The sequence below is a fragment of the Cordyceps militaris genome (assembly GCF_000225605.1).
Source record: "Cordyceps militaris CM01 unplaced genomic scaffold CCM_S00003, whole genome shotgun sequence".
NCBI classification, from domain to species: Eukaryota; Fungi; Ascomycota; class Sordariomycetes; order Hypocreales; family Cordycipitaceae; genus Cordyceps; species Cordyceps militaris.
Genome location: NW_006271971.1, coordinates 269,398 through 294,381, shown reverse-complemented (window position 1 = coordinate 294,381; position 24,984 = coordinate 269,398). Strand labels below are relative to the sequence as shown.

The window sequence follows — 24,984 nt, the reverse complement described above, 5'->3', positions numbered from 1 at the left end:
CTTCAATTAACGTGGGATGTTATTATTTACAGAGCAATATAAATCATCCCTTGCATATCGCCAACTGCTGTATCCCAGCATGATCACTCCTATATCCCAGCATGATTCAACATAGCCCGTCGTAACCAGCCCAAATTCCACGCTCCTGCCAAAAGTCAACGCTGCCCCCTCGACCATCCCATTGTACGCCATGCCAGTCACCAACACCTACCCAAATATTGGGACTCTCCAGCCTCGCTACGACTCCATGGTGCTAATGTCCGTCTCCTCCACCCGCCACATGTACCACATGAACAGGCTGCGATACGGCGCGAACCTGTCCGACAGCGCCACCATGTCCTGCTCCGACATGTACTTCCACTTGCCGCCCTTGGTGCGCAGCTTGGCCACGTCGCGGCCCTCAAACGCGGCCATGCCGCGCTGCACGCCCAGGTCGCCGAGCGCAAAGACGTCCATGCGCTTGAGCCCAAAGCACGCAAACATCTCGACCGACCACCTTCCCAGCCCGCGCACCGCCGTCAGCCGCGCCAGCACCTCGTCGTACGGCGCGTCCCGCAGCATCTGCGCGCTCAGCTCGCCCGACGCGAACCGCCCCGCCAGGCCCTGGATGTACTCGGCCTTGCGCTGCGACAGGCCCGCCGTGCGCAGCGTGTCGAGCGGCGTGGCGGCCACCTGCGACGGGTGCGGGAAGCGTGCTGCTGCTGCGCTGTCGGCGGCGAAGAGGGCGACAAACTTGTTCTTGATCGACTTGGCCGCCGCGCCAGACACCTGCTGCGAGATGATGCCGCTCGAGAGGCTCTCAAACGGGTCGACCTTTTCCGCCAGGCCCTCGGGTGAAAAGGCGCGGCACGTGTGCTTTGCGATGAGCGGCCGCATGCGCTCGTCGACGCTGATGAGGTGGTCGCACGCTTCCTGCAGCAGCGTCTGCGTGGTCGTCGTCGTCGGTGGCGGCTTGCCCCGGCCCTTGGACGGCGACGGCGGCGCCTCGTCGCGCGGCGCAATCAGCCGTGAGGTCTCGGGCGACAGCAGCATCGCGTTGGTGCCGCGCGGGTCCGCGAGACGGGCGACGGTGGCCGGCTGCGGACCGTTGTGGAGCGCCGGCTCGGCAATGATGCCCACGGCGCTGGGGGTCGGCGTCAGCGGCGGCGGCGCGACGATGCGCTTCTTCTTGGGCGTCGAGGGCGCCTCGGCTTGCGGCTCTGCGGCGGCCTTGCGCTTGCGGCCGTTGGTGGTGGGTGCGGCCGGCGCTGCTGGGGGAGGCATCGCCTGGGTGGCAGCGCTGAGGCGTGAAGATCGCCTTGTCCCGGCCATTGTAGGAATTTTGTAAGTGCGTGACTGTGTCTGTGACTGTATCCGCGGTCTGTCTGCGTTGTGTATAGTGGTAATGGCTTGAACTGGTGACGTATGTCGCAGCGGGAGCGCGAGGATACGTAGCGTGAATGACCGTATCGCAATCATACACGAAAGCAGTCCCAATGCCGTTGGTTTAAGGTGTGTAGAGGGCGGCAGAAGCGACCTTGGTCCTGATGGCTGTTCAAGGCCCTATCGATGCAGAATCATGCGTCAGTGGATGGTGATGGTTCAAGAGACAGATGACAAATTCCGAATATTCACGGCATCAAGGGGAGCTCTAGTGCTCGTGAGTGAGGCTTTGAGTCGAACCAGGCCCTCGCTCTCGCCAAGAAGCTAGACTTGTGCCTGGACTACCCTACACCGGTGTCCGGAGTTTAGTCGGCAGGGAATCTGGCGGGGGGTTAACTATGTTTAGAGTGTCTTTTTTATCTTTTTTATCTTTTTTATCTTTTTTATCTTTTTTATCTTTTTTGTCTTTTTTATCTTTTTTATCTTTTTTATCTTTTTTATCTTTTTTATCTTTTTTATCTTTTTTATCTTAGTATTCTTCTTATTCTTTTTCTAATATAGTTACTATTTCCTAAGACATAACGGAAGAGTATGCGAAATAGGATACATCCGGAAATGTTACGGTCTCATCTTTAGGATCTCTAGTAAGCTAGCCCGCGGACAGAAAGGTTAATTAGTGCGGCTGTTATTGGGCAGGCTCAGCAGCCAGGGCGGCGTGGGTGTCATCTTCAGAGTCTGAGATGAGGAAGGCGAGGTCGATCAAGTGGTGTCATAGTCCATTTGCAACGTATGTACAAGAGTACAACGTATTCGGGCGGACAAAGGTACAAGTTGCTAGTTTTGGTTGGTGATACCACGCGCGCGCAACGCATTCCGAGCATGCCGACACTGGGACAACAGGAGACGTATAGAACAGCACGAGGGCCAAGCCATGGTTAATAACTCATAAACTTGGTAGAATTATGTACGGCGTTCCCCGTATTGGCTGAAAGTAGAGTAGTCCAAGTTCGAATTCAGTGTTATCTGTAAATAACGTTACAGCGCCTTCTGTTCTGAAAGGGGTGGGTGAACCTGGCTGTGCTAAATTTGGACAAGCGTTCCCGCTGCATGCGAACGAGCCCGGTGGGTACTTGGCAGGTACAACAGAAACACCCCAGATAATGTGGAAATTGCGCAACTTATCTGGTATCTACATGTACACACCACCCTGAAGCTTTTTCTCCGTTGATGGCGGACGAGCCACGTTCTGCCCGTTCTGCCATCTCGCGGCCTCTCCTGATAGTCAATGCTGCTTTTTCTGCCTCAACAACGCCACTTCTTTGGTCTGCCCAGGTTCATCCCACCCGGCTTCTGACGGGCCCAGCTCCCTCCTCCCCTACGATTCTATTAATCGCGTCCACTCGTTTCCTCTTCCAATTCCCGCCCACGCCACTCGCTACCCCCAGCTCTGGTCGACCACCCCTTATCTCCCTGGTACCAAACACAACCATCATCATCCGCATTCTGTCCGTTGGAGCATCGGCCCGACAACATTTCAACCACCGTATATCCCACCCACGCAACACAAGTCGCCGCACCAGCCAGAGGTGGTGATTGAAATCCGCCCAACATGCTTCTTCCCAAAGGTGGCCTAAACTGGAAGGCTGCGCAGTCCAGGCTTCCCCCTTCGCGCGCCGTTTGGAACCTCGTCGCGCGCAAACGAGTCGTCGTTCTCGCTGCTATTGTCACAGCCATCGTCCTGTTATGGCGTGGCGTTTCCAATTCCGCATCCGAGATGCAAAGGTATGTGGAATTTCCAGGCTCCCCGTTCACCTGATCGCGCTCGCTAACCCCTCGCCAGCTTCTACTGTTGGGGCCCGTCCAAGTCGCCCATGGACATGACGGCAAACGACTACGCCAGATGGAACGCCCACCTGCAAACACCTGTTCTCTATAATCCCCACGCAGCGATCGAGGTCAATTCCAGCACCATTCACCACGTCAATCTAAACCCTATCGTCTCCACCACCAAGGCCGTCACCAACGAAGAGCGAGTTCTCATCCTGACTCCCCTCAAGGATGCCGCCAAATTCCTGCCCAAGTACTTTGATCTGCTTGCCAGACTGACGTATCCACACCACTTGATCGACCTCGCCTTCCTCATCTCAGACTCGGAAGATGACACCCACGCCGCCCTGGCTGCTGAGCTCGACCGTATCCAGAGCCGCCCCGACAAGGTACCATTCCGAAGTGCCACCGTTGTTGAAAAGGACTTTGGCTACAAGCTGAGCCAGGATATCGAGGAGCGCCACGCGTATGCGGCTCAAGCTCCTCGCCGCAAGGCCATGGCCAAAGCTCGCAACTACCTCCTCTACTCTGCGCTTAAACCCGAGCACTCTTGGGTGTACTGGCGTGACTCCGACATTGAAGAAAGTCCCGACACCTTGATTGAGGACTTTATTGCCCATGACAAGGATGTCATTGTCCCTAGTATGTTGCATACATATCAAGAAGCTATATCAATCATACTGACCACTTTTAGACATTTGGTTCCACCGGTATGAGAAGAATGGGCACGACATTGAGGGACGATGTAAGTGACTGGCTGTACAGAGCCTTGTGCAAGACTAACACTTGCCAGTCGATTACAACTCGTGGGTTGAGTCGAACCAGGCCCTCGCTCTCGCCAAGAAGCTAGACAAGGACACCGTCATTGTTGAAGGTTTGTTTTAATCAAACGCTGACCTTGACGGCTCTTCTAACTGTGTGCAGGATACAAGCAGTTCAGGACTGGCCGATCGTACATGTGCCTGATGGGTGACCGCAACCAAAACAAGGACGAAGAGCTCGAACTTGATGGTATCGGCGGTGTTAGCATTCTTGTCAAGGCTGATGTCCACAGATCGGGGGTCAACTTCCCTCCTTATGCCTTTGAGAACCAAGCCGAGACGGAAGGCTTTGCCAAGATGGCCAAGCGCGCGGGTTATTCCGTTGTCGGCCTGCCCAACTATGTTGTCTGGCACAAGGATACCGACGAAAAGTTCGCCAAGGACAAATAAGAGGGCCGAAGCAAAGACAGACTACGACGTGCCACGCAAGATGCATTCGCGTCGGCACTTGTCCCGTGCCACATCGCGGCCAGCCTCGTCTTTGAGAGAAAGACTGACGGCGTCGGGTGTAGACAAGGACAATGCGTTCCTCGAGTAAATACGACACTGCGACTTTTGATTCTTTTTACACTTTTTCTTGCACCATTACATTAGACTACAGCGCCTGCTTTTGGGAGGAAGGCGCTAGCTTGGGGCATGAACGATGCCACGTCCACAACGACATACTTTTTTTGATTGCAGTTAATGGCGATGTGGCGGGGGGCAATTTGGATTTTCCGGGAATTTGAAATTGGTGTGGACGGAGATGATGTGTAAGAAACAGGCACGTTGGTTACAGGAGCCTCTGCTCTTGTACGATGAGGTCTGGTTGCCGTTGGACACTTGTGGCAGCTGGCTGGCCTTTGTTGGCAAACTCTCCGTCGGGAGGTGAAGCGATAGAAGCGTTGGATGTGGGTTGCTTTTTAGGAGTTTTAGGATATTTAATGTATTATTGTGCATTCAACTCTGAAGTTCTGAAGTTGGATGGCGGCGGGTGTGCACACGTGGGCGTGTAACTTTTCTTTCCACGACGACGGACGCAACCCAGACTGTCGTGGCCCTACTAATAATTGTAAAATGATTGGAAAATGATTACGGCCTGTTTCAAATTGTTCCATGTCCCTCGTGTACATGGAAGGCGCTCAAGGTTGGCAGGCTTCAGGCGTCACTGGGTAGCGTCACATGATCCGTGGCAAAATATCGGATGGGGCGTTTGGCAGGGCAGGGCCTTTCGTCATAATCCCAGCAGTCAGCTACCACGCGGCCCAGACACAGGCAGCCGTCTCCCTCATTTCCTTTTATCCTAAGCGATCTGCGTACAAGCCCGATCCCGTCTCTCACGACTGCACCTGCTCGCCCCCCTGACAAGCACGACTTGAAGGTCGTAGCAGTGCCTCATCCGCCCTCTCTGCTCTGTTGCTCGGACGGCGCTGATACCCCACCACAGTCACAGCCGGCGAGCAACGCGGGCGCTCACGCTTTGCGACTCGACAAGACGACAACCTCTACGGCCACGGTCCATCCTTGACGACGGGACAAGAGGCCGGATCATCCAGCCCTTGTGGTATTCTACACTTGACACAACCTACGACCACGCACCTACCTAAACGCGACAATGTGGGGCTGGTTCGGTGGCGGCGGTTCGGCGCAGAACCGCAAAGACTCGCCCAAGAATGCGATTCTGGGCCTGCGGTCGCAGCTGGACATGTTGCAGAAGCGACAGACGCACCTGGAGAATCAGATTGCAGACCAGGACGCCACGGCGCGCAAGCACGTGGCGGCCAACAATACAAGTGGTAAGGCGGACCAGTGATGGGGCGTGAGGGAGTGCGGTTGGGAAGACGACACTGCAGACAAGAGAAAAGAAACTAATACGAGTGACTACGGTAGCGGCCAAGGCGGCGTTGAGACGGAAAAAGGCGCACGAGCGCTCGCTGGAGCAGACGGAGGCGCAGGTCGGCACGCTGGAGCAGCAGATCAACGCCATCGAGTCGGCCAACATTAACCGCAGCACGCTGCAGGCGATGGAGAATGCCAGCGCGGCGATGAGGAATATCCACGGCAAGCTGACGCCGGAGAAGGTGGACGAGACCATGTATGTTGCGGCGGGTGGGGTGGGGAAAGGGAAAGGCAAAGGAGTCGGGGATGCTAACGAGAGAATAGGGACAAAATCCGGGAGCAAAACGAACTCAGCGACGAAATCGTCAACGCGCTCACGTCGTCGAGCCTCAGCAATGCGGTGGACGAGCAGGACCTGGAGGACGAGCTGGACCAGATGCAGCAGGAGCAGCTGGACGAGGCAATGCTCAAGACGGGCACGGTGCCGGTGCTGGCGTCGCCGCCCAGCCAAGATCGTAAGTTTTGTGACGTGGTGCTGCTTTCTGATGAGCAAGATGATGATGAGGCTAACTTGGATGACAGCCGTGTCCAACCGACCGCAGGCTGCGGCGCGGAAGGAGGACGACGAGGAAGAGGAGCTGCGCAAGTTGCAGGCGGAAATGGCCATGTGAGGATGGTCCACTGGGCCGGTCTCTCTGTTGGTGGTTTGAAGTCGTGTTGTTGTCTATTTACCATTTATCCCCACATCTTTGGCGTTGGCGCAGTGAATTTCTTGTCGAGTACCGTGTTGATGGAATGGAGACGAGCCTTGGCGGCTGTCGAGGGAAGTTTGACAGACGGGAGAAGAATGGTCAGTGCTGTGAACGTTTCTCTTTTTTTTTCTTCTGCTTTTACAATTTTGTTCTCTTGAGTTAGATGATGTAGAAACCCCCTTTTTTTTCCAGAAATCCAGTTCGTGTGTCACAATCTGTCTGTACCGCTTATCGAGCCTGTGACAGCGCACCCAACAATGCACAAACTCGTTCTTGGCTGGTAGGTGTGAGCTGGTGTGATGTAACACCCCCCCTATCCGGAAAAAAAAAAACACAAGATTCACCTTTGCTAGAGAGAAATGTTGCGCGCGCGCGCGCGGGATGCATGTTTCACAGGCTGCATGCGGGAGGGGGGCCGGGGGGGGCCAATCACACGCCTGACGGGGGGGGCTGTGACGAGCAATCAACCAACTATGCCCTTTGTCACTCTTTTTTTTTTATTTTTTTCTCCTGCTGTTTACGTACAATGTGCGTGTTGAAGCATCATATTGAGATACTTGCTGGATAAAGGACGAGGTAGAAACCGAGCCGTTCAATCGAGGTTCGCGGGAACAGCATCGCGGGGGAACGGTTTGGTGGCTCGGCGCTTACACGAAACAAGGCGGGCGGTTAGCAGCAAAAGGTTGTCCAACGCTCTCACCCACCCGGCCGAAAATGACTGGCCCCCCATGGTCCGAAGCGCTGCTGCCTGGCCTTTCCCCCCCACAGGACAACTCGACTTGCTCTCGCTTTGTGCTGGTCCCCGGTTTGTGGGCTCGGCGGCAAGCATACGCAGTCGATAGGCTGAGACGCGCCGGGGGGGGGGGGGAGGGTTGAACAGAAGATGTGTAAACGGCCGAGAGAAGCTGGGGGTCCTCAAGAAGATGTTGCCTCGCATTCATCTTCCTCTTCTCTTCTTCTCCCATGATATCATTTTTTTTTTAAAAAACCTTTCTCTTCAACCGTTGCGTCAACCTTTTCTTCTTCTTCCCCATCCTTTCCTTTGTATAATTTTTTTTCCCCAGCTTTTCTTGTTTGCTTTTCCCTACATATACCTTATTATTACCGGCCTTCTTTGTTCCAGGATTCGTGCGACTTGCCGTCACAGAAGTCATTCTTCTATTCATAAAGTCAATTTCCGGGTCCAAACCTCGCCCCGCCAAAGCTTCCCGCCTCAAACGGCAGTCCCGGATGAACCGTGAATAACACACACACAAACACACCGTTCTTGACATTGTTACGCGAAAACACAAGCAGCGATAACTCGAAAAATTACAAGATATACAACCCGGTTGGAATGTGCACACGGCTATACGCCATGTACTAAATCTCAGCCTTGACATACCCTCCCTCTTTCGGGTAATGCCACCTCTATACGCTCACTTACACGGACGCTTGAACCAAAAGCTGACGATTGAGCCTCCTCCAGCCGCCGCCCTTCACATCCGGTCTGATCTTTAGAAAATGGCCAGGACGCGCCGCCATATCCTGCTCTCCATCGTCACTCTCTTGCACGCCGCCACCGCCGCCGCCGCCGTCTCGCCCGCCGACCTTCCCGCGCGCCTCCGCGACGATGCCGCTGCGTTTGTGCCCGCGTGCGCCGCCTCGTGCCTCGCATCCTTTCTCGCCGTCAACTACGCGCGCGGCGACGCGTCGGACCAGTTCCTCGACCTCGACTTTGTCTGCGCCTACCGCGGCCGCTCCGGCTACACCGTCAGCGAGGGCGCCGTGCAGTGCATCGCCGGCGAGCGCAACGTCGGCTTCTGCACCAAGGCCGAGTCCGGAGGTAAAAAGACCACCCTTCTTCAACTGCCTTGAAAGCGGAAACTGACCGTTGGAAATTATAGACGATGCCCTGCTCAAGGCTACGACCGTGTGCGACGGCGCAAAGGACGCCGCTGAGCCGAGGGGAGGCGTCATGACTGCCACGCTTCGCTATGGCCCGACGAGCGGCATACTGACCTTTGCGCCCATCACTACCTCCGAGTCTGATATACCCGTGCCTACATCCCCCAAGAGCAGTTCGACCTCGACCTCGACCTCGACCTCGACTTCCACCAAGACTACCTTGACCACCGCCACGCCGACCACGAGCAAAACCACATCTCAGACCACCACCATCACCACCACCACCATCACCACCACCACCACCGGAACCTCGATAACCACCACCTCCGCCACACCATCCCCGACAGACAATGTCGCCGCCAGCCAACCACCCCTCTCCAAAGGCCAAATCGCCGGCATATCCGTCGGCGCCGTGTGCATCGCCGGCGGCCTCGTCCTAGCAGCCGTCCTGCTCACGCGATGCCTGCTGCGCCGCCGGCGCCGCCAGCGCCACCGCAACAGCAGCTCCTCCAGCTTCGGCCCCAACGGGCCCGGTCCCACGGGCGGCAGCTACCACACGCCGACGCGCGACACCTGGGGCTACCGCTTCGACAAGTCGTCGCACTCCAACAGCCCAGCGCCCGCCGACCTCTTGCGGTATCCCGCCATGAGCGGTGCTGCTGCTGCCGCCGACCATCCCGCAAAGGAGCTGTATAACCGCGCCAGCTGGCGACCCAGCGCCATCGGCCTCGCCATCTCCCCGTCAAAGCTCTTCCGGAGCTCCCCGACGAATACCCCCACCCGCACGCGCCCGCTGTCCAAGCTGCTGCCGGCCAAGCCCGACATGCAGTCGCCGCCGCCGCCGCAGCCAACGTACCAGGAAAGCCACGGGGACCAGGTGCCCCAACAACAGCAGCAGTACCCGATTGCCGCGCAGTTTATGCGCACCGTCGCCCCGTCGCTGCGCGTCGTCATCCCCGACACCAAGCTCTCGCTGCTGCCGGCTGTTGCCGCCGCCGGCCGCGACAGCACGCTGACCGAGTTTGAAGAGGACGACCTGCGGCGGTCCACGTCCTCCACGGCCGCCGGGCAGATCTGGTGTCCGCCGCTGTCGGCGTCGGCGCCGCCGGAATCCGCCGTCGCAGCGTACTACGTCGCCGACGGCCGCGGCAACTGGATCCTCGGCGGTGATCCCCGGAGCCCGCTGAGCGCCGGCAGCGCCCCGCGCATCGCCACCGCGACCGCCGGCATCGTCACCACGGCCGTGCAGACGCACATCCCGGCCCCGCGCAAATCGCCCTCCCACACCGCCGCCGCCCCCGCCTCGCCGCAGGAACTGGCCGCCACGCCGCTCCCCGAGGCCAAGACGACGCGCAAAGGTGACAGCCAGCGGCCGGCATCGCCCCCGCGCATGGCCCCCATCACGAGCACGCCCAAGACAGTGCCGTCGCCGCTCTTCTCGAGACTGTCCAATCCGCGGTCCGTCTCGCAGCCGGTGCCCAGCCACAACCAGCCTGCCGGACGGTCACTCACTGCGCGCCCGGCACAGCCGCGCGTGACGTCCACGGACAGCGGCATCACCACCTTTAGCATCTCCACCGCCGTGTCGGAGAGCCCCGTTGCGCAGCAGTCCTCTGTCCCGACAGGCCGGGCGCGCACTCTCTCCCCCGTCGCCGAATCGCCGCACCACCGCACTCCTCCCCCTCCTCTTCCCACAGCCGTCTCCACCAATTCCTCCAGCAGCAGCAGTCCGGGCCGCAGCAGCAAAGTATTTACTGATCCGCCACCCGGCACGTCCGAGTCCAGCAGCGGCGGCGGCGGCGGGGTCAGCCCCGTGTCGTACCCGCGCATTCACAGCCGCGACCGGGTCTTGACGCCTGGAGTCGCGCCGTCACGCGCCGCCAGCCACGCCGAGACGACGCACCGCGGGCCGTCGCCGGCGGCAGTTCCGCGACAGCCGACGTGCGGCGGCGCGGACCCACGCGGTGGCCGAGGAGTCGGACGCGGCGGCATGCCCTCGCCGGCCATGCAGAGGCTGCGTCCGACGGCGCATATAGCGCATGCCGCGCGCACCGGGTCGCCGACGATGCGCATCGTCGAGCCCTCTCCTGAGCCGCCCCATCCCACCGCCGCGTCGCCGTCCCCGCGCGACGACCGCACACTTCTCCCGTCGTCGAGCGTCGTCGGTGCTCCCAGCCGCCCGCCGCGGCGACGCCCGCCGAGCAACCTGCCGCATCCCTTCCCGCTGTATCCCGTGCCGCGTGCGCACCGCCGTTCTGCGGCGCGGGCTGAACCCACACAGCCCATCGACGACGACAGCTTCAGCCGGTACCCGATGCCGATGCCGCGACCGTACCGACCGCAAGACCGGGAGGAGCGCGCTCCGCAGCACGTCGCGTACGACCCGGCCGCGCATGACAATAGCAGCCAGGAAGCGCTCGCCACGTCGCCGTCGTCGCTGCTGACAAAACGCCTGGGATCGACGCGCGCGGCCGACATGGCGCTGGCGCCCAAGGAGCTGCAGCGCCGGGATCACTGGAAACAACAGGAGGAGCAGCAGCAGAAGAAGAAGCAAGGGGGGGATGGGAAGACGCAGGTCCCGGGGGGTCTTGGTACGCCGGAGCTGCCGAGCACGCCAAACTGGTTACCCCGGTTGACTCCGACACGCAGGGGCGAGGACCTGGTGCTCAATGTGGGCTAGGCTCGCACAAAATAGAAAACAAGAAAGCAAAGGACTTCACAACAGGAAAAGTCATGTATGATATCAACTGAATTGTGATGTGGGGTTGGCGTAGTCTTTTAGGAACCATCTTCACGACATCGGCGCTCGGGGCGCAATTCCTGTCAGGCTAAAATAACATCTTCGTATAGACAATCTTTTACATTACAACAGCATTGAAATTTGGAATAGGGAAAAGAATATGTTTGTTATCTCTTAGGTGACTATTGCTACTTACTTCTGGTGAGCGCGACCTAATTCTTCGTCTATCATGGCCGTCTCCATCGGATCGTCCCGCTCACCGCCGTGCCGAGTTCTGCCTGGAGTACTGAGGTTACTCATGCTGTACCCGTCAAAGTCTGGATCGTTTCCAGTCTCACTGCTTTCATCCGAGAGATGCGTCCGCCGCCCCTTTTTCTTGCCGCTGCCAATATGCAAGTTTCGCCTCAAGTCACTCATCTGATCATCCAGCGCCTCTAGCCCGTGGCCCAAAGCACCACGATTCAAATGCGCGCCAGCATCAATAAGACGATTTTTCTTGCGAATTTCTTGCCAGCGAGTCATGCTACCGAGCTCAAGAATGCTCATGCGGCGTGTTTTTCCAATGGGATTGCCAATCATGATAGGGCGCCATGCCTGCTCTTCTTCCATCAAGGCTTGCGGGTCATTTGGCATTGATGCTCGCCGGATGGTTGACTTTCGTCTTGCTTCCACTACTCGATCCATCTCGTCAAACTTGGATCGTGGTATAATTTGAATTTCCACAAATCGAACAAGAACGAGAAGCAACAGTACTGTCAGCACAAACAAAATGCCTGCAACAACGCCGGTGGCGACTTGCTGCCCGAGAATTCTCGTGACATGCCCACCCAAGGCGGTAGAGCCTGCAGCCAAGGTAAAGGCAAAGGTGTGAATGAGCGCAAACCCGGCAGTCACTCGAGGAAAGGACGAGTAATTCGTTCGCTTTGGATTCCTCGCCGAAGAGCCACGTTGTCGGCCCGTCATTCCGGGGCTAAGATCGGAACAGTCAAAGGTCTCCATGATGAGTCCATTGCATTCAGAAATGGCCAGACAAGAGAGAAAACCAACACACAGTGAAAAGATTGTCGGTAGGCTGACATGCATAGGAGGGCCAGTAGAGACAGCCGCGTAGCAAACGCCGGCCAATGGGAGGAGTAGCGTGAAAGCCGTTCGGCGCACCAAGTGAGATGACCAAACTACGCGCTTATCCAGCGTCGCTTTGTTGGTGTTGAGTTGTGCGAAGCGAGACCGAGAGAACAAATTTGCCTTTTGGAACGGAATGGCCAAGAATGCACCTAGTGACATGCTGGCAACTAGTAGACCGACTGCAGGAGATCGAAATCTGTAAAATTTCGAGGCCAAGGATCCAAGAAGCACAATAATTAGGACAACCTGACAGTAGATCCAGGAGGAATAAATAGCCATGACCAAGAAACCTGGCTGTCGAAGCATCTCCATCGATAGAACAATGCCATGGTAAACCTCCTCTCCCCACCACCTGGGCCCAGTCTTGGCCCTGTGCATCATGATTTCGCCGCGCGCGACACGGCGAGAAATCTCAGGACCCGTTCTGACTTCCGCAACAGAGCGCCTGTAAGCCGAACGACGGACTTCAGGACAGACGACGTTGAGAAATAGAACCACCGCGATGAGGATGATGCTGACGTAGAAACCCCAAGTTGGCGTATGCTGGTCAATGATGGCCGCACCGACAAGGAAGCCCACACCAAGGGAGCCAATCCAGCACCATGTCCAGATACCGAGCCAAGCACCCATGCCGCCTCCGTGCCGGCGTGCGTCGTAGTGATCAACAACCTCTTGATGAGGATTCACGCTCATCAGAGACGCACCAAATAGATCAGTGAGGATAGAATGGAAGTTCATGCTGGCGAATCCAAGTGACACACCCATGAGCGTCCTCGAAGCGAGGAGAAGTGCCCTCCACTCGACCGAATCCACCAGTCTCTGAGACGTTACTGCCAGCGCTTGTGGGAACAAAAGTGGCATGGCAAGAACGAGACCAGTCAAAATGTAGGGCTTTCTACCATGAAGCAGTGGCAGCGGCCAAAACAGAAAAGTTGGAATGGCCATACCCAGGAAGCAGCCGGTATTTCCATGAACAACCACATGTGAGGGGTCAATGACGAAGTATTGAATAGATGGCACCAAGCCAGCATAAATCCCAAGAATAATACCAATCAACGCAGTGCTGATACAAGCGACGGAAGCGACAAAGCGTTTGCGAGTTGTTGACCAATCTCTCGCGATGGGCTGGCGACGATGCGATCGTGCTAAATTAAATCGTTGTCCTGCCCGTAGACTGACATGTGAGCGCCGCCGTAAGCTAATACCGTGGTCAGCAGGCAGTTGCCGCCCTGCAAGATCGCGCTCTGGAAGCTGTTCGTCGCCCGCTTGGAAACCACCTTGTGGTACTCTGTCTGTCGTTGCTTGGTAGGGGTTCGAGTAAACTTTTTGACCTCCTCGTGGACCCCCAGTGCGCATTGGTCCACGCATTCGGGAGTGCACTGAGAAAGATTGATTGCCATCTTCTCCCATTGCAGTTTCTGGAAGTTGAAATTTAACGTGCCGCTGTGCTTGAGAGTACTCGTCCGATTTCGACATTACTCCATCATCCGAGTAATTTTCCACCACCTCACGAAGACGAGGTCTGTCGTCGGTGGCAGAAAATGTATTGGCATGTTTGCAAGGGGGCCTCGGCGAGCAGTAGTTGTCTGCATCCTCCGACAAGACACTAAGGCTGGTGGAGGATACGTCCGAGTCGGAGCCTGCTGGCTCATCGCTGCTCTCAATCGAGCTAGTGGAATTGTGAGCTTGATGCTGAGGAAGATCAACGGCCTGGGAGGCCGTAGACACCGCTTCATTCACTAGTCTCTCCAAGTCACTCACGGCACGGCGAAACAAAAAGCCATCGAAGCGCGAGTCTGACCGCGTAGAATACTTGGAGAGCCCGGTTACCCTTCGTGCTAGTTGAATCTCTGCCAACGATGGATTCTCCAGAGCATTAACAGAGTTGGATCGAAGGCCGGATCTCTTTGGGCGCCTGGTGAGTTTCGTTGTATAGGATTCAGGATACCACAACATATCGCGTAACCATTTAGACGCTCTAGCGTAGTCGAGGAGCGAACCAACTGAATAGCTGCGCTTGAGGACATTTTTCGATGACAGAGAGGCTTCTGGCGTGGATCCAGTCACATTGTCTGAGTGACTGTGGGCCATATCTACCAAAGAGAGCTTTGGCCGTGCATGGTGAGTCGGAATGGGTGCGATCAGGTTGTCAGAACCTCCTCCGTTGTCAATAGGAAATGCCACGCAGGCAGAAAGACTGTAACCACCATCTGTACAATATGTCAGCCGGGTATAACTCAAGCATATATTAGATTTACCTTTTGCGGGCTGCGAAGCGAGGTCGGGTTTACCAGGTGACATCTGCAAGTGATGATGGCCTGCATGTGACCCAACTGTGCTAAATGACGCAACACTGCAAGATTTCTCGTCCAGCACTTGGAGAGGGTCTCTGAGATCCGGCGGTTCGTACGCCGGTTCGTAGAGAGGAACTTCAAAGACATTGTTGGTGGGAAATTGTTGCAAGTGCGACGTGTTGGTGTCCGATACTGGAGTGTGAGGCTGGCGAGAAACGGAGCCATCCTGCTAGGGAGCTTTGATCGAACTCGGCCGAAACTTGTCTCTGGCGAATGTAGCTGGCTTGGAAGAGCGGAAATTTTTCACTGATGGAAAATCGTGTTAGTGAACTGAACCAAGAAGAATCCGCGAAGAACATACCAATTTGCAGCCGTTTCCGACCGGACTTAGACTGTGTACCGCCTGAGCGATACGGGTTCTCCTTCCCAGAACCAGCGCCATCAGCGATGATTTTCGATTCATATCCAGTTGCACGTCCTCGCAGCGAAATAGTGTCTTGGTCAGTAATGTCTCGGAGCAAAATTAGCGGCTCTTTTTCCGCATCACCATGCCCCCGGGAGATTCTGGCAAGTGCGCTCAGTCGACGGCCATGGTGGGGACCCGTGTTGTTCGCATTATGGGGGAGGTAATAATATGGCCCAATCTCAAGAATAGAGCGGTCAATCGAGATTGATGGACGATTGCTTGGAGCAGGCGTATTGTCGAAGCTCCCATCCGATTCGGAATCGGTTGATTGGTGAACATCAGCTGGCCAGGCCTCTGTGTACGAGTAGAGAGCGGATAACATGTCTTCTCGATGACAGCGTATGATGAGCGATGCACTAAAGATGCAGAGACAATCCGTCAAGATGATAGGGCGTGCATATTGAGGAAGTTCCACGGACTGAGGCGGCCACGGGACAGTGTTGACGTTGGGCTGTTTGGCAGCCCAGATGGAGGCTCGAAATCGTAATTGGAGGGGTGAGCGGATAAATGAGGACGACTGAAACAGTGACCAATGACGAGAATATAAACAATAATACTAATAGGAATTCGGCGCAGCAGAGCTAGGATCGAAGAAAATGATGGTAGTAGAGTGTTTGATGGTGCTGGATTGAAGCGGCGCGTTTGCAGGCGGCTGTCAGTTTTAATGGGCTGGCTGCTGGAGTGCAGGCAACAGGCACAACGTGATTGCCTTGCCTTCCGCCTGGCAAAAGTCCAAGTGGGGCATGTAACAGGCTGGAGAAGCACACAGTACAAATCATTAATTACGAAACAGAGCCCGAAGACGGAAAAAAGAAAGATGATTGGAGCAACCTCATGAGTTCCTGTTGCAGGGACTGATTGGTGCTTTTTGGTGGCCGGCGGCCACTGGTACAGCGGGTGGCGTGGAGCACCTTTCCCATCTTCACCACCGCCTTTGATCATGATCTGTACTGTCAGAGGATGATGGTGGCCGGCTTTTTCAGCCTGGCTATTTATCAGAACATCAAAACTGATTGCTTTCACTGCTACGTTGACTTAGTGGTCTTGGGCCTGGGATCTGAATGCCCCGGATCTAGGGTAGGACTGCTACCCAGGCTGGGAAGTTGAGGTGGGAAATTCTACGCAAAGAAGAAGAAAAAAGAAGATGAAATAACGAAAAAGAATTAAAAAGCAAAAGGAATAAAGGCACTTGAGAACTGTCGCCGGAAGTAGTCGAAAATACATAATATGGCCTCACCACTCTCGGCAGGAACAACTCTTGCTTCGACAAGAATTCATCGACGTGATCTTTCAGGGGAACGAAATGTAAATAGAAAGAGGCAAAAAAAGGTGATACTCCGGATACCTATGGTAAATTAACTTACTTGATCTTTGGGCAGTTGTTGGTGTGCTGCTTGAAGCGCTTTGAGTTGCAACACAAACTGAGACTGGCTACGCAACTTCCTCTCCCTACAGCTCGCACAGTGTTTCTCTCTAAACATCTCTTCAAATAAGGTTTTACGATTTTTGTATTTAATAAACATTAAGTTATTATGCTAGCTCTGCCATACTTGACAGCCGCCAACAATGCAGCTACGACGGCTACCTGCTCCAAGCCCAAGGCGGGACCAGACGTGTCACTGTCAAGTGCGTGAGGCATCGTGTCCTGTGAAACCACAAAAAAGACTTCCGATGTAGCCTAAAAAGCCTCGAAACAGTTTTCACATCCTGGTACGACCAATGAGAGTTGGTACAGGCTGTTGGGGGGCATCGCGAGAGCCGCCGAGTACTCGTCTGAGTTACACTCGGGAAGAGGCAAGACGGTTGACACACCTGACAGAAGCCACGACTGAGCGGCGCTGGCATGGCTTGATACCTGAGTGATTGCTTGGAGCCCAAAAAGGGCAGGGGTCCTGCAAATGAAAACGGCGGCCGCGTAAACTCATTTGCCCCCGTCTGTTGGTTGTTGCGCTTCGCTCTGGGGCGGAAGTGTAGCAGAGGTCATACAGTAGCAAATGTGCATTCACAATCTACGCCTAATACGGGCGCTCAGGCCGCAAAAGTCAAGATGAAGGACCCCATACGTCTTTAAAACGTTTACTCATTTGTCAAGGAATATGGGTCAGCGAAGTTGTGTAGCAGAGAGACGCCGGGGGTAAGGGTGATGCTTCCTTGGCTTTACGCCCATGCCACTTCAACCTTCACAACCACGTCAGAGACACTCTTCTGCGCTGGATTTACTACTGAAGATGTGTCGTTTCTGTGTTCTTGGCCTCGCTCTTTCGGCAATCCAAGTCGTACAGCATGTTGCTGCCTACTTACCACTGGTGGTTTGTGCTACTCTTTCACTCTCGACTGCCCGACTTGTTCAACTTATGCGCATATGTTTAAACTATTTAAGCTTCTGTATATCCCATCGTTGCAATGGTTCCCAGTCAGCTACTCAGCCATCTCCTTTTCACTGTGCTGATCCATAAAGAGGCTCTCATTCCGCCATCATGTCGGCCGTCCGTCGCGTCCTCGACGACCCCAACGTGCGCGAGAGGCTTGAGGTCTTCGCGGGGCTCGAGGACTTCTCGCGAATCGAGAAATCTACAATCGAGCTCTGGCGTGCCGTCCTTAACCATGTCAGTTTTAGACTGTTCCTGACGCCCACCTTCCTCTTTCAACCCCCCGACCCGGAGAACGCCAAATTCCGCAAGACAAGGCCGCCCATTTTCTGCGCCGTGAAAGGCGATTGCGACGATATGCACAATCAAACCACCAATATCACGGATATCGAGACGCGGGCCTTTCAGGAGGTTCCCGAAAGCATCCAAGGTACCGACTTCACGGCGGTGTGGCTCCTGACCGTGTGCGGGCCTTACTTCCGGCTCTGGGCCTGCACCAACACGCTCGTCGAAGGAGAACCGAGCAAGATCCTGAGCATGCTGCCAGCCGATCCAATGGCCAATCGCCCCGAGCTATACCTGGATCTGCGCCAGCACGCGTCGGCGCTGCAGAGCATGGTCCGTATGGCGCGTCCTCACGGCGAGACGACACTGGCGGTCGAGTACCTGCAACAAGCTAGGCGAGGGAGGGTGGGTGGCATGTGGGTAGAACCCTTTGCGCTGGAGGTCAAGGTGACGGCCTTGAGCTTGGAAATGGTGGAGTGCACCCTGATGAATCCAGTTCTCGCCTTGCTTGGAAGTATCCGTGTGGAGAGGCGCTTCTGGCTGTACGCATATGTGGCGACGGACGGCGATTCGTTTATGGAATGCTTTCAGTACCGCCCGCCGAATACGGGCACGGCAGACTACTTCGCGGGTTACTGGACTAAGTCGCTGATCCCGGAGGAGTGAAACTCAGAGTCAAGAAGACTGTCAAGGCAATTTACCTTTGGAGTACCACTTGACAAGTCTTACAACACGTGGAAACCGGGACTCTTTGAGAATTCCATTGCCCTTTTGCAAAACCAAGACTCGTTGAGAACTGCATTGCAGTTTCTCAAAATCAAGATTGTTTGAAATTACAATTTACCTTTGCAAACCAAGATTATTTGAGAATTACACTTACTTTCGCAAACTATTTGAGAATACATTTCACTTTCACACCTCTTCTAAGCTCAAACCTGTGCATGTCTCCAGTCGTAAATACAAAAGAGTAACTATAGCCACATTTTGTAGGCTTAGGTTGCGCAACGTGCATTTGTCAGGCCACGACTAAATCGTCACCGAAATGGATCGCGCAGCGTAAGATGTGGCGCGCCCAGATCGGCACCACCAACAGCCTCGCGTTCTTTTTTTAGCCTGCCAGCTCACCTAAGAACTCTGTTTCCTTTGTAGTCTTTCCAAGGCGTCCTTGGTTTCCACGGCGGGAGCCCCACCCGTAGCTGGACCGCCCTGCAGCTTAGCCCAGCATTTCCTGCTTTTTTTTGTGCCCCCAAATCCGGCGCGCCGGGCGGCCGGCTTTTGTGCTCCCCCCGGGGTCCCACTTTAGGCGGTCGCCCGATTAGGCAAGTCTGCTGGCACACACCTCGGAGGCCTGAGTCACACACCATCTGATCATCTTGGTTGACTTTGTTTGGGTGGTCGTTTATTCTCTCGGAAAGTCACGGCGAGCGTCGCTCGAGTTGGGGCCTTGTCGGAATGCGGAATACCACGTGGGTTGTTAAAGTGCAGCTCTGGGAATATTGTCGGCCTCATAGGTTCTCACTCTGCAGCTGCGCGGATTGGCCACGCGCTTGAGTTACGGATGCAAGATGGTACAATTCTGACAATGGGAAAAATGATAAAATTCCGGTCAATATATCTAGAGCAGAGAGTATCCAGCACCCCCTCAGACAGGTCTGGCACAGCCAAGCCAAAAGCTGCAGCCAGTACAGCTTAATGTTCAACAGACAAAAACGAGAGAATAACAAAAAAAAACGAGAAATAATAACAATGCTTCCTGTGTGTATACGTGTAGAACCCATGATCCTGCAAGTCTGACAAAATATCGCTTTGGTGAAAAGGAAGCCCGGGCACTTGAGCCACGAGCCGGTGAATGGAGGTGAGATGCGTTGCGAAGCGCCGTTCGCCTGTAAAATAAGTGGTATATGTGTGCTTTCCGTCAAACATTTTTTTTGGAGAAAGTCGTAGAAGTGACAAAGTATGCTCGCTGCAAATCGATAGGGAGGCGATTGAGCCTGCTCAGTCTGGAGGGTCGTCAAGTCGTTTGATGCGAGGTCATTGCGTGTCGGTGGTCGTGAAGAGGTGTCAATTTTGAGAGGCGTGAGTGGTCATTGCAGAATATACCAAGCTGCTGAAAATGCAGAGAGTGGTACACTGTCATAAAGTCGTCGCGTGTCTTGAAGCAGCAAGCTGTGCAGACAGCCGGGAAGGGTTCGCCGAGCAGAGGAAGAGGATCCAGTCGTAGATCCGGAACGGGTTCAAGCAAGCCGGCGCGCGGCAACAGCCCAGGGCGCAAGACAGCGCGTTTCACTTGTAGCCCTTGGAGCTGGAGCGGTAGCTGCTGTAGCCCGAGTCGGAGTATGTGTGGTGGTTGGCGGCGGCAGCCTGGCGGGAGGCGTGGGCGGTGCAGGCGTAGCCGACCAGAATGGGGCGCTCCAGTACGGCGTGACCGCGGCGGCCGTAGGAGGGGCAGCGGTCGACGGCGTGCTGGTAGTAGAGGCAGCGGCAGGCCGAGTACAGTTCAACAATTTGAAAACACATGGGGAGAGTTGTGAGTTGGGTTGAGCTGTCTTGTGTAGTCTAGCAACGGCGATCGGGGGAGGCCGGAGAGGTGACAGGACCGCTTGCCGCGGAATGGCAGTAGAATGGAAGAATGAACAGTCTATGTTCAACGACTGTTCAAAGAAAGAGCAGATAAGTTGTGGACTTGTTGTAGAGTGTTGTGCGTGGCTGTTGCGTGTTGAAGCAACTGGTAGCAACGTAGAAGAGTTGACGATGGAGGATTCAGAGGTGTTGAGACAGTAGGACAGAATGGGTGGTGTGTTGATGTAGAACAGCAAGTCAGAAGAAAAGAACAAGAGGAAAACTTCAAGGAACGGTTGTCTTTTGAATAAAACGAGAGACGAGTGAGTGATGTAGCGAGTGACGGGGCAAGGCCAGGCAGAAGAGGACCAGCCCGGAAAAGGCAGGGACTGGTAGCCTTATAGGTCCGGGGCTTGGTAGCCTAAAGGTAGAGGGACCGGGGCGGCGCGGATAGCAGATTACCCACCAGTGCACCACTATGACGAAAGGAGACAAGAGATTGCCCAGCAAAGTTGAAGGAGAATAAAATAATAATAAAATTCTACGATAACGGGGACTGGGGGCGGGAAGATGGAGACGAACGAAAAGGCCAGACATGAGACGGCGGCAGAGAGAGGGACGGCCACCAGGCGGTGATGACGGAAAGATGGAGGGAAAAAATAGCAAATAAAAATGGAATAAAATACAATAAAATACAATAAAATACAATAAAATAAAAGATTGTGGATTGGTAGACGTAGCAAAAAGGACGAATTAAAGTCCATAGAGACAGAGGGAGCAGGGTGTTGGTGTGTTGTAGAGGGGGGTGTGCGTGACCGGTGACTAACAAACTGGCGAGCGAAGCGCACAGCCAAGCAACACGGCGCCAGGTTGAGGCGTCGATTTTTCTTTATTTTTGCCATTCTTTCTATCTCTTCTCTTCTCTTCCACCAAGGTCAAGACGAAAACAGACATATGAATCGGCCACGTACGAGGGACCGCCCGGGGAGGTGGGCGCAGCTCGAGTTCCAAGCAAAGAGGAAAAGCTTCTGCCTGGAAGCATCAAGCGGAGCGGAGCGGCCAGGCCAAAAGAGTCATCCGCCGCGCGAAGACAATTTAGGGGGGGGGGGCCTTCTGGGCAACAAGGTACGGCAGGGCTGAATTGAGGTGGGACGGGGCGGACAGGCGCGGCAGGGGTTGCTGGCGGTAGAATTGTCATGGTTGTCGTTGTTGTGTTGCATGAATGAGAATGGACATGGGCAAAGTTGTCCATATGGTATTTCACTGGGCTACTGCTACTGCGACTGGGCTTGAAGATGAGCGCGGGTGGTGACAGACTGGTATGTTTTAGTTTGGGGTTGATTTGTTTAGACATGGAACTACGGGATGGATAGGAGGATAGCTGCCTGAGAATATTTGAGCATGCCAAATTGAGGCTGTCGTGGACCTGCGGCTGTGGTAGGAAGAAGCCGTTGATGATGCCGATGATGCCGCAGTACCGTGCAGCGCAGTGCATCGCGGTGCATTTCAAATACATCTTCAGCGGTACTCCCCCGTCATGACCTGCAGATTGTCGAGTCACCGCACGATGCAGCCACTGCCGCAAGCACCAGGCAGCTCTTTTACCCATGCACAATTACATTTATTCCCTTTTTTTGGTTTGTTCTTGTTTCATTTATTCTGGGCCATTTCGATAAACTCGGCAGTGACGAGTGGGTTCACGTGCTCCCTCTCGCCCGCAGCAAACAGTCATCTTGACGTAGATGTCCACATCCCACATCCCAGGCAGCCTCGCCCGTTTGTTTCCTTTCCCTTCGCAATCCTCGTATCGCCAACCCCGTGCCCTCTGCCATTCTGCATCATTCTTCTGCTCGGTGTCGCTGCAATGGGTTTCTTTCCTCGAATTGAGTCATCTTCATCATCAATCGGCAAAATCCATCACCCCGGCCCGCCTCGGTAACGATGCGAGAACTAAATCCAATATACCCTCACAGCCTCCTCGATGCTCCACAGCAGCCTCGCCCCAAACTACTCCGCCCAAAGTTCGTCTTCTGGCCGTCCTGGCCATGTCGCGGTCCGTGGTGATTGCAAGGAACACCTCTGCACGCACAATACGTCTAGACACAAGACACCAAACAAAAAGCCAAGACATGACTGTAGTTAGACCCTACGTAGGTAGCTTCCGAACGTTGCACCGCACCAGCCTAGATGACGACAATTGCGTCGTATGCTGCTAGCCTGCCACACACCATCCTCGCACCCTATTTCGATCAGCAGCCGACTACCTAGTGGTTAGCGAAAACACGAAGAACATTATAATTAGCAAAAGCTCTCGTGATCGGATCGTGATGAAGACTACCCGGGAGTTGCCAGCTACACGTTCCACGACGTGTCATTTTCCAACTGGGGCAGGAGGCCGTACCTGCGCACGACGTACGCACAGCAAAGACAGCATCATCCTGCATGCTTCTAGAAGCAATTTCTCTCATCGGCCAGCCGCTGCCGATGGAAACACCAATTGACAGACTTGACGTCGATGTTCTCGTTTTTCAAAGTCTCAAAACACAAACAATGCAAGACACACTATACTGTCGTGCCCCAAACACGGGCCCTTGCCGCTTGCAGCAGCCACATCGTCGGCCGATATAGGCTTCGACCAACGTCTACATCGTGACATATCTCGGTACCCCTGGACGAAGCAATCGGCGCCAACCAAGACGGAAAGCCACGAGTTGCCGCCTCCTCCCCCACCAGACGTAGCTGGAACTGGTGGGCGTCGGGCGTCCTTCAAACCAAGGTGGAGTGTGCAGCTCGGAGCTTTTGCCCATATTGTTTGCCCTCTGCTGCCAAGTCTGTCATCTCGCTCAATGATGCTATTTTTACGCATTCAACGCCGTGCCATAGCTGAGGCTGGTGGTGCAGCACCCGATGCGGCCACTTGAGGCGGGTCTTGAACCTGCATGCATGCAAGAGCATTCTGAAACGACGTCCCCCATATAACACACCTATGTCCAAGACAGGACGCCGGCCGATTGACTTCGAGCCCAAGCTGAAGGCTCGAGGCTGATGATGAGTAACCAGGCGTGCACTCATGCAAGCCCGCCTCACTGCCGACATGACACCTGGTAGGGTGTTCCTGACATCGGTAAAGAAACAGTAATATATTTTGCGAGCCTGCCACAACAAAGCGCAAACCGCAGCACCACCATACCACGGAGACTTACCACGAGAACCGGGCTAAACGCACATTCTCTCCGAAGAGCCCAACAGGAGGACCATACATGTCCTAGAAGGGAGCCCATCCCGAGTATCAAACTCCCCGGACCGTGGGAACGCTCGCTTGTGTCGCTGGCTTTCTGTCCAAGTGGGCCACCGGGCCGCATTCCCCGCTGAGGCGGGCGGCGTCGCCGGTGCTCGGTGCTCCACCGGGCGCCCGGCGGCGGAACCCTAAAGATGCGATGGCGGTCCCGTGCTATTCTATTTCTGGGCAGTTGGAATAGTAAGACGGGAGGTAATTATTACATTCTTGAATCTGGTGTCGTCTCTCCGGTTTGCATTACAAAAAACGTACAATATGTGTTTATCGCACAGTCGTGCCTTTGAAGACAGAGAAAGCCCTTGCTCGATAGTTGCACTGCGCCTCACGAGGAAACCCATAAACCCACCGCGCGCCCCATCACAGCCACACCACGAGCGGTGTAATGGTATATGGAAGCAAAGAGTAGGACGCGGCAAGAAGGCAGTTCAGTATCAAAAAAATAAAAAAATAAACACAAAAATCCGATCGCAGCATGTCATCCACGTGCATCAGAAACACCTTCCTCCCTCCGCATGCACCGCACCGCCCGGACCATTCCCTCTTTTTTAAAAACAGGAACAGGAAACTGCAAGAACCGGTTGGTGTTCAAGGAACGCACTCGCTTCATACCCTTTTCGTCGCCAATTTGCAAACGAGCAACACATTCGGTCCGGCTCTGGCTGCGTGGTGGTCAGCCTCGTCTTCAGCCTCGCCGGGCAGCCCGCGTCTGGCGTTTCACGGCTTGCTTTTATTTACTTGAACTCTCTTCTTTTCTACCGGGGAGTTATCCTTTTTTTCTTTTTTCTTTTCTTGAAACAAGCGAGAAAAAAGGCACAAAAAGAGACTACATTAGGAAAGGCCATTATCCAGTGCAAGACAACCCTGATGCTACTTCAGCAGTGAGTGACATGAGTACCTATCCGGAGGCCTCGAAATACTGTGTCAACGACCACGCTTCTCCTCTGTTACGACTAGACCTCACATGTTCTTCACTGGTCCCGTCACTTCGCACACACCAGTCTCAGCCAAACGCAATGAAATAAAATTAAATCTGAAAGCTATTCCGCCTCCATGCATGCTTAATGATTTGGGTATCCGCATGGGGTTGCTCCCCTTCAAAAGCAGTCCTTGCAAAAACGACCATCCTTTCAATTGGACCGACCCCCTTGACCATCATCAACCCCCCTTTCCATCACAAGGAATTGTAACAAACAAAACAAGCAAAAACCGACGCAACCTATTCCCAGACGTCACTGCTATAAATGAACAAGCCTCTTCTGCGCGTCAAACTTGCCATGAAATGAATAGAAAAAAAAATATACAATGGCTTCATCATCATCAAAACAAATATAGTTGCCCAGTCTATCCTCTTTCATGCAAAACACAATACATATATAGTTCA

At 54.7% G+C, this 24,984-nt stretch overlaps 8 protein-coding genes across 8 annotated transcripts; 5 read left to right on the top strand and 3 right to left on the bottom strand.

Moving 5' to 3' along the window:
* Positions 1 to 237: 237 nt before the first annotated feature.
* On the bottom strand, positions 238 to 1,311 carry CCM_03708 (DNA-3-methyladenine glycosylase, putative; the record flags this gene model as incomplete). The annotated part of the gene is made up of 1 exon (XM_006668857.1): positions 238 to 1,311. The coding sequence occupies one exon, from the start codon at positions 1,309 to 1,311 to the stop codon at positions 238 to 240; it is 1,074 nt and encodes a 357-aa protein (XP_006668920.1).
* A 449-nt stretch (positions 1,312 to 1,760) lies between these two features.
* CCM_03707 (uncharacterized protein) lies at positions 1,761 to 2,955 on the top strand (the record flags this gene model as incomplete). The annotated part of the gene is made up of 4 exons (XM_006668856.1): positions 1,761 to 1,771; positions 2,059 to 2,077; positions 2,138 to 2,149; positions 2,695 to 2,955. 4 exons carry the CDS (start codon positions 1,761 to 1,763, stop codon positions 2,953 to 2,955), a joined length of 303 nt encoding a protein of 100 aa, XP_006668919.1.
* Positions 2,956 to 2,971: 16 nt separating this feature from the next.
* CCM_03706 (mannan polymerase II complex ANP1 subunit) lies at positions 2,972 to 4,400 on the top strand (the record flags this gene model as incomplete). Its single annotated transcript, XM_006668855.1, has 5 exons — positions 2,972 to 3,144; positions 3,203 to 3,831; positions 3,884 to 3,934; positions 3,983 to 4,063; positions 4,114 to 4,400. 5 exons carry the CDS (start codon positions 2,972 to 2,974, stop codon positions 4,398 to 4,400), a joined length of 1,221 nt encoding a protein of 406 aa, XP_006668918.1.
* Positions 4,401 to 5,604: 1,204 nt separating this feature from the next.
* On the top strand, positions 5,605 to 6,499 carry CCM_03705 (vacuolar sorting protein 32; the record flags this gene model as incomplete). Its single annotated transcript, XM_006668854.1, has 4 exons — positions 5,605 to 5,785; positions 5,880 to 6,084; positions 6,153 to 6,343; positions 6,411 to 6,499. 4 exons carry the CDS (start codon positions 5,605 to 5,607, stop codon positions 6,497 to 6,499), a joined length of 666 nt encoding a protein of 221 aa, XP_006668917.1.
* Positions 6,500 to 8,083: 1,584 nt separating this feature from the next.
* Positions 8,084 to 11,147, top strand: CCM_03704 (uncharacterized protein; the record flags this gene model as incomplete). The annotated part of the gene is made up of 2 exons (XM_006668853.1): positions 8,084 to 8,405; positions 8,467 to 11,147. The coding sequence occupies 2 exons, from the start codon at positions 8,084 to 8,086 to the stop codon at positions 11,145 to 11,147; spliced, it is 3,003 nt and encodes a 1,000-aa protein (XP_006668916.1).
* A 252-nt stretch (positions 11,148 to 11,399) lies between these two features.
* On the bottom strand, positions 11,400 to 15,414 carry CCM_03703 (Major facilitator superfamily transporter; the record flags this gene model as incomplete). Its single annotated transcript, XM_006668852.1, has 4 exons — positions 11,400 to 14,542; positions 14,591 to 14,818; positions 14,876 to 14,905; positions 14,988 to 15,414. The coding sequence occupies 4 exons, from the start codon at positions 15,412 to 15,414 to the stop codon at positions 11,400 to 11,402; spliced, it is 3,828 nt and encodes a 1,275-aa protein (XP_006668915.1).
* A 2,155-nt stretch (positions 15,415 to 17,569) lies between these two features.
* Positions 17,570 to 19,114, top strand: CCM_03702 (uncharacterized protein; the record flags this gene model as incomplete). Its single annotated transcript, XM_006668851.1, has 3 exons — positions 17,570 to 18,377; positions 18,420 to 18,571; positions 18,896 to 19,114. The coding sequence occupies 3 exons, from the start codon at positions 17,570 to 17,572 to the stop codon at positions 19,112 to 19,114; spliced, it is 1,179 nt and encodes a 392-aa protein (XP_006668914.1).
* A 915-nt stretch (positions 19,115 to 20,029) lies between these two features.
* On the bottom strand, positions 20,030 to 21,800 carry CCM_03701 (uncharacterized protein; the record flags this gene model as incomplete). Its single annotated transcript, XM_006668850.1, has 4 exons — positions 20,030 to 20,302; positions 20,768 to 20,781; positions 21,133 to 21,337; positions 21,435 to 21,800. 4 exons carry the CDS (start codon positions 21,798 to 21,800, stop codon positions 20,030 to 20,032), a joined length of 858 nt encoding a protein of 285 aa, XP_006668913.1.
* Positions 21,801 to 24,984: the final 3,184 nt, after the last annotated feature.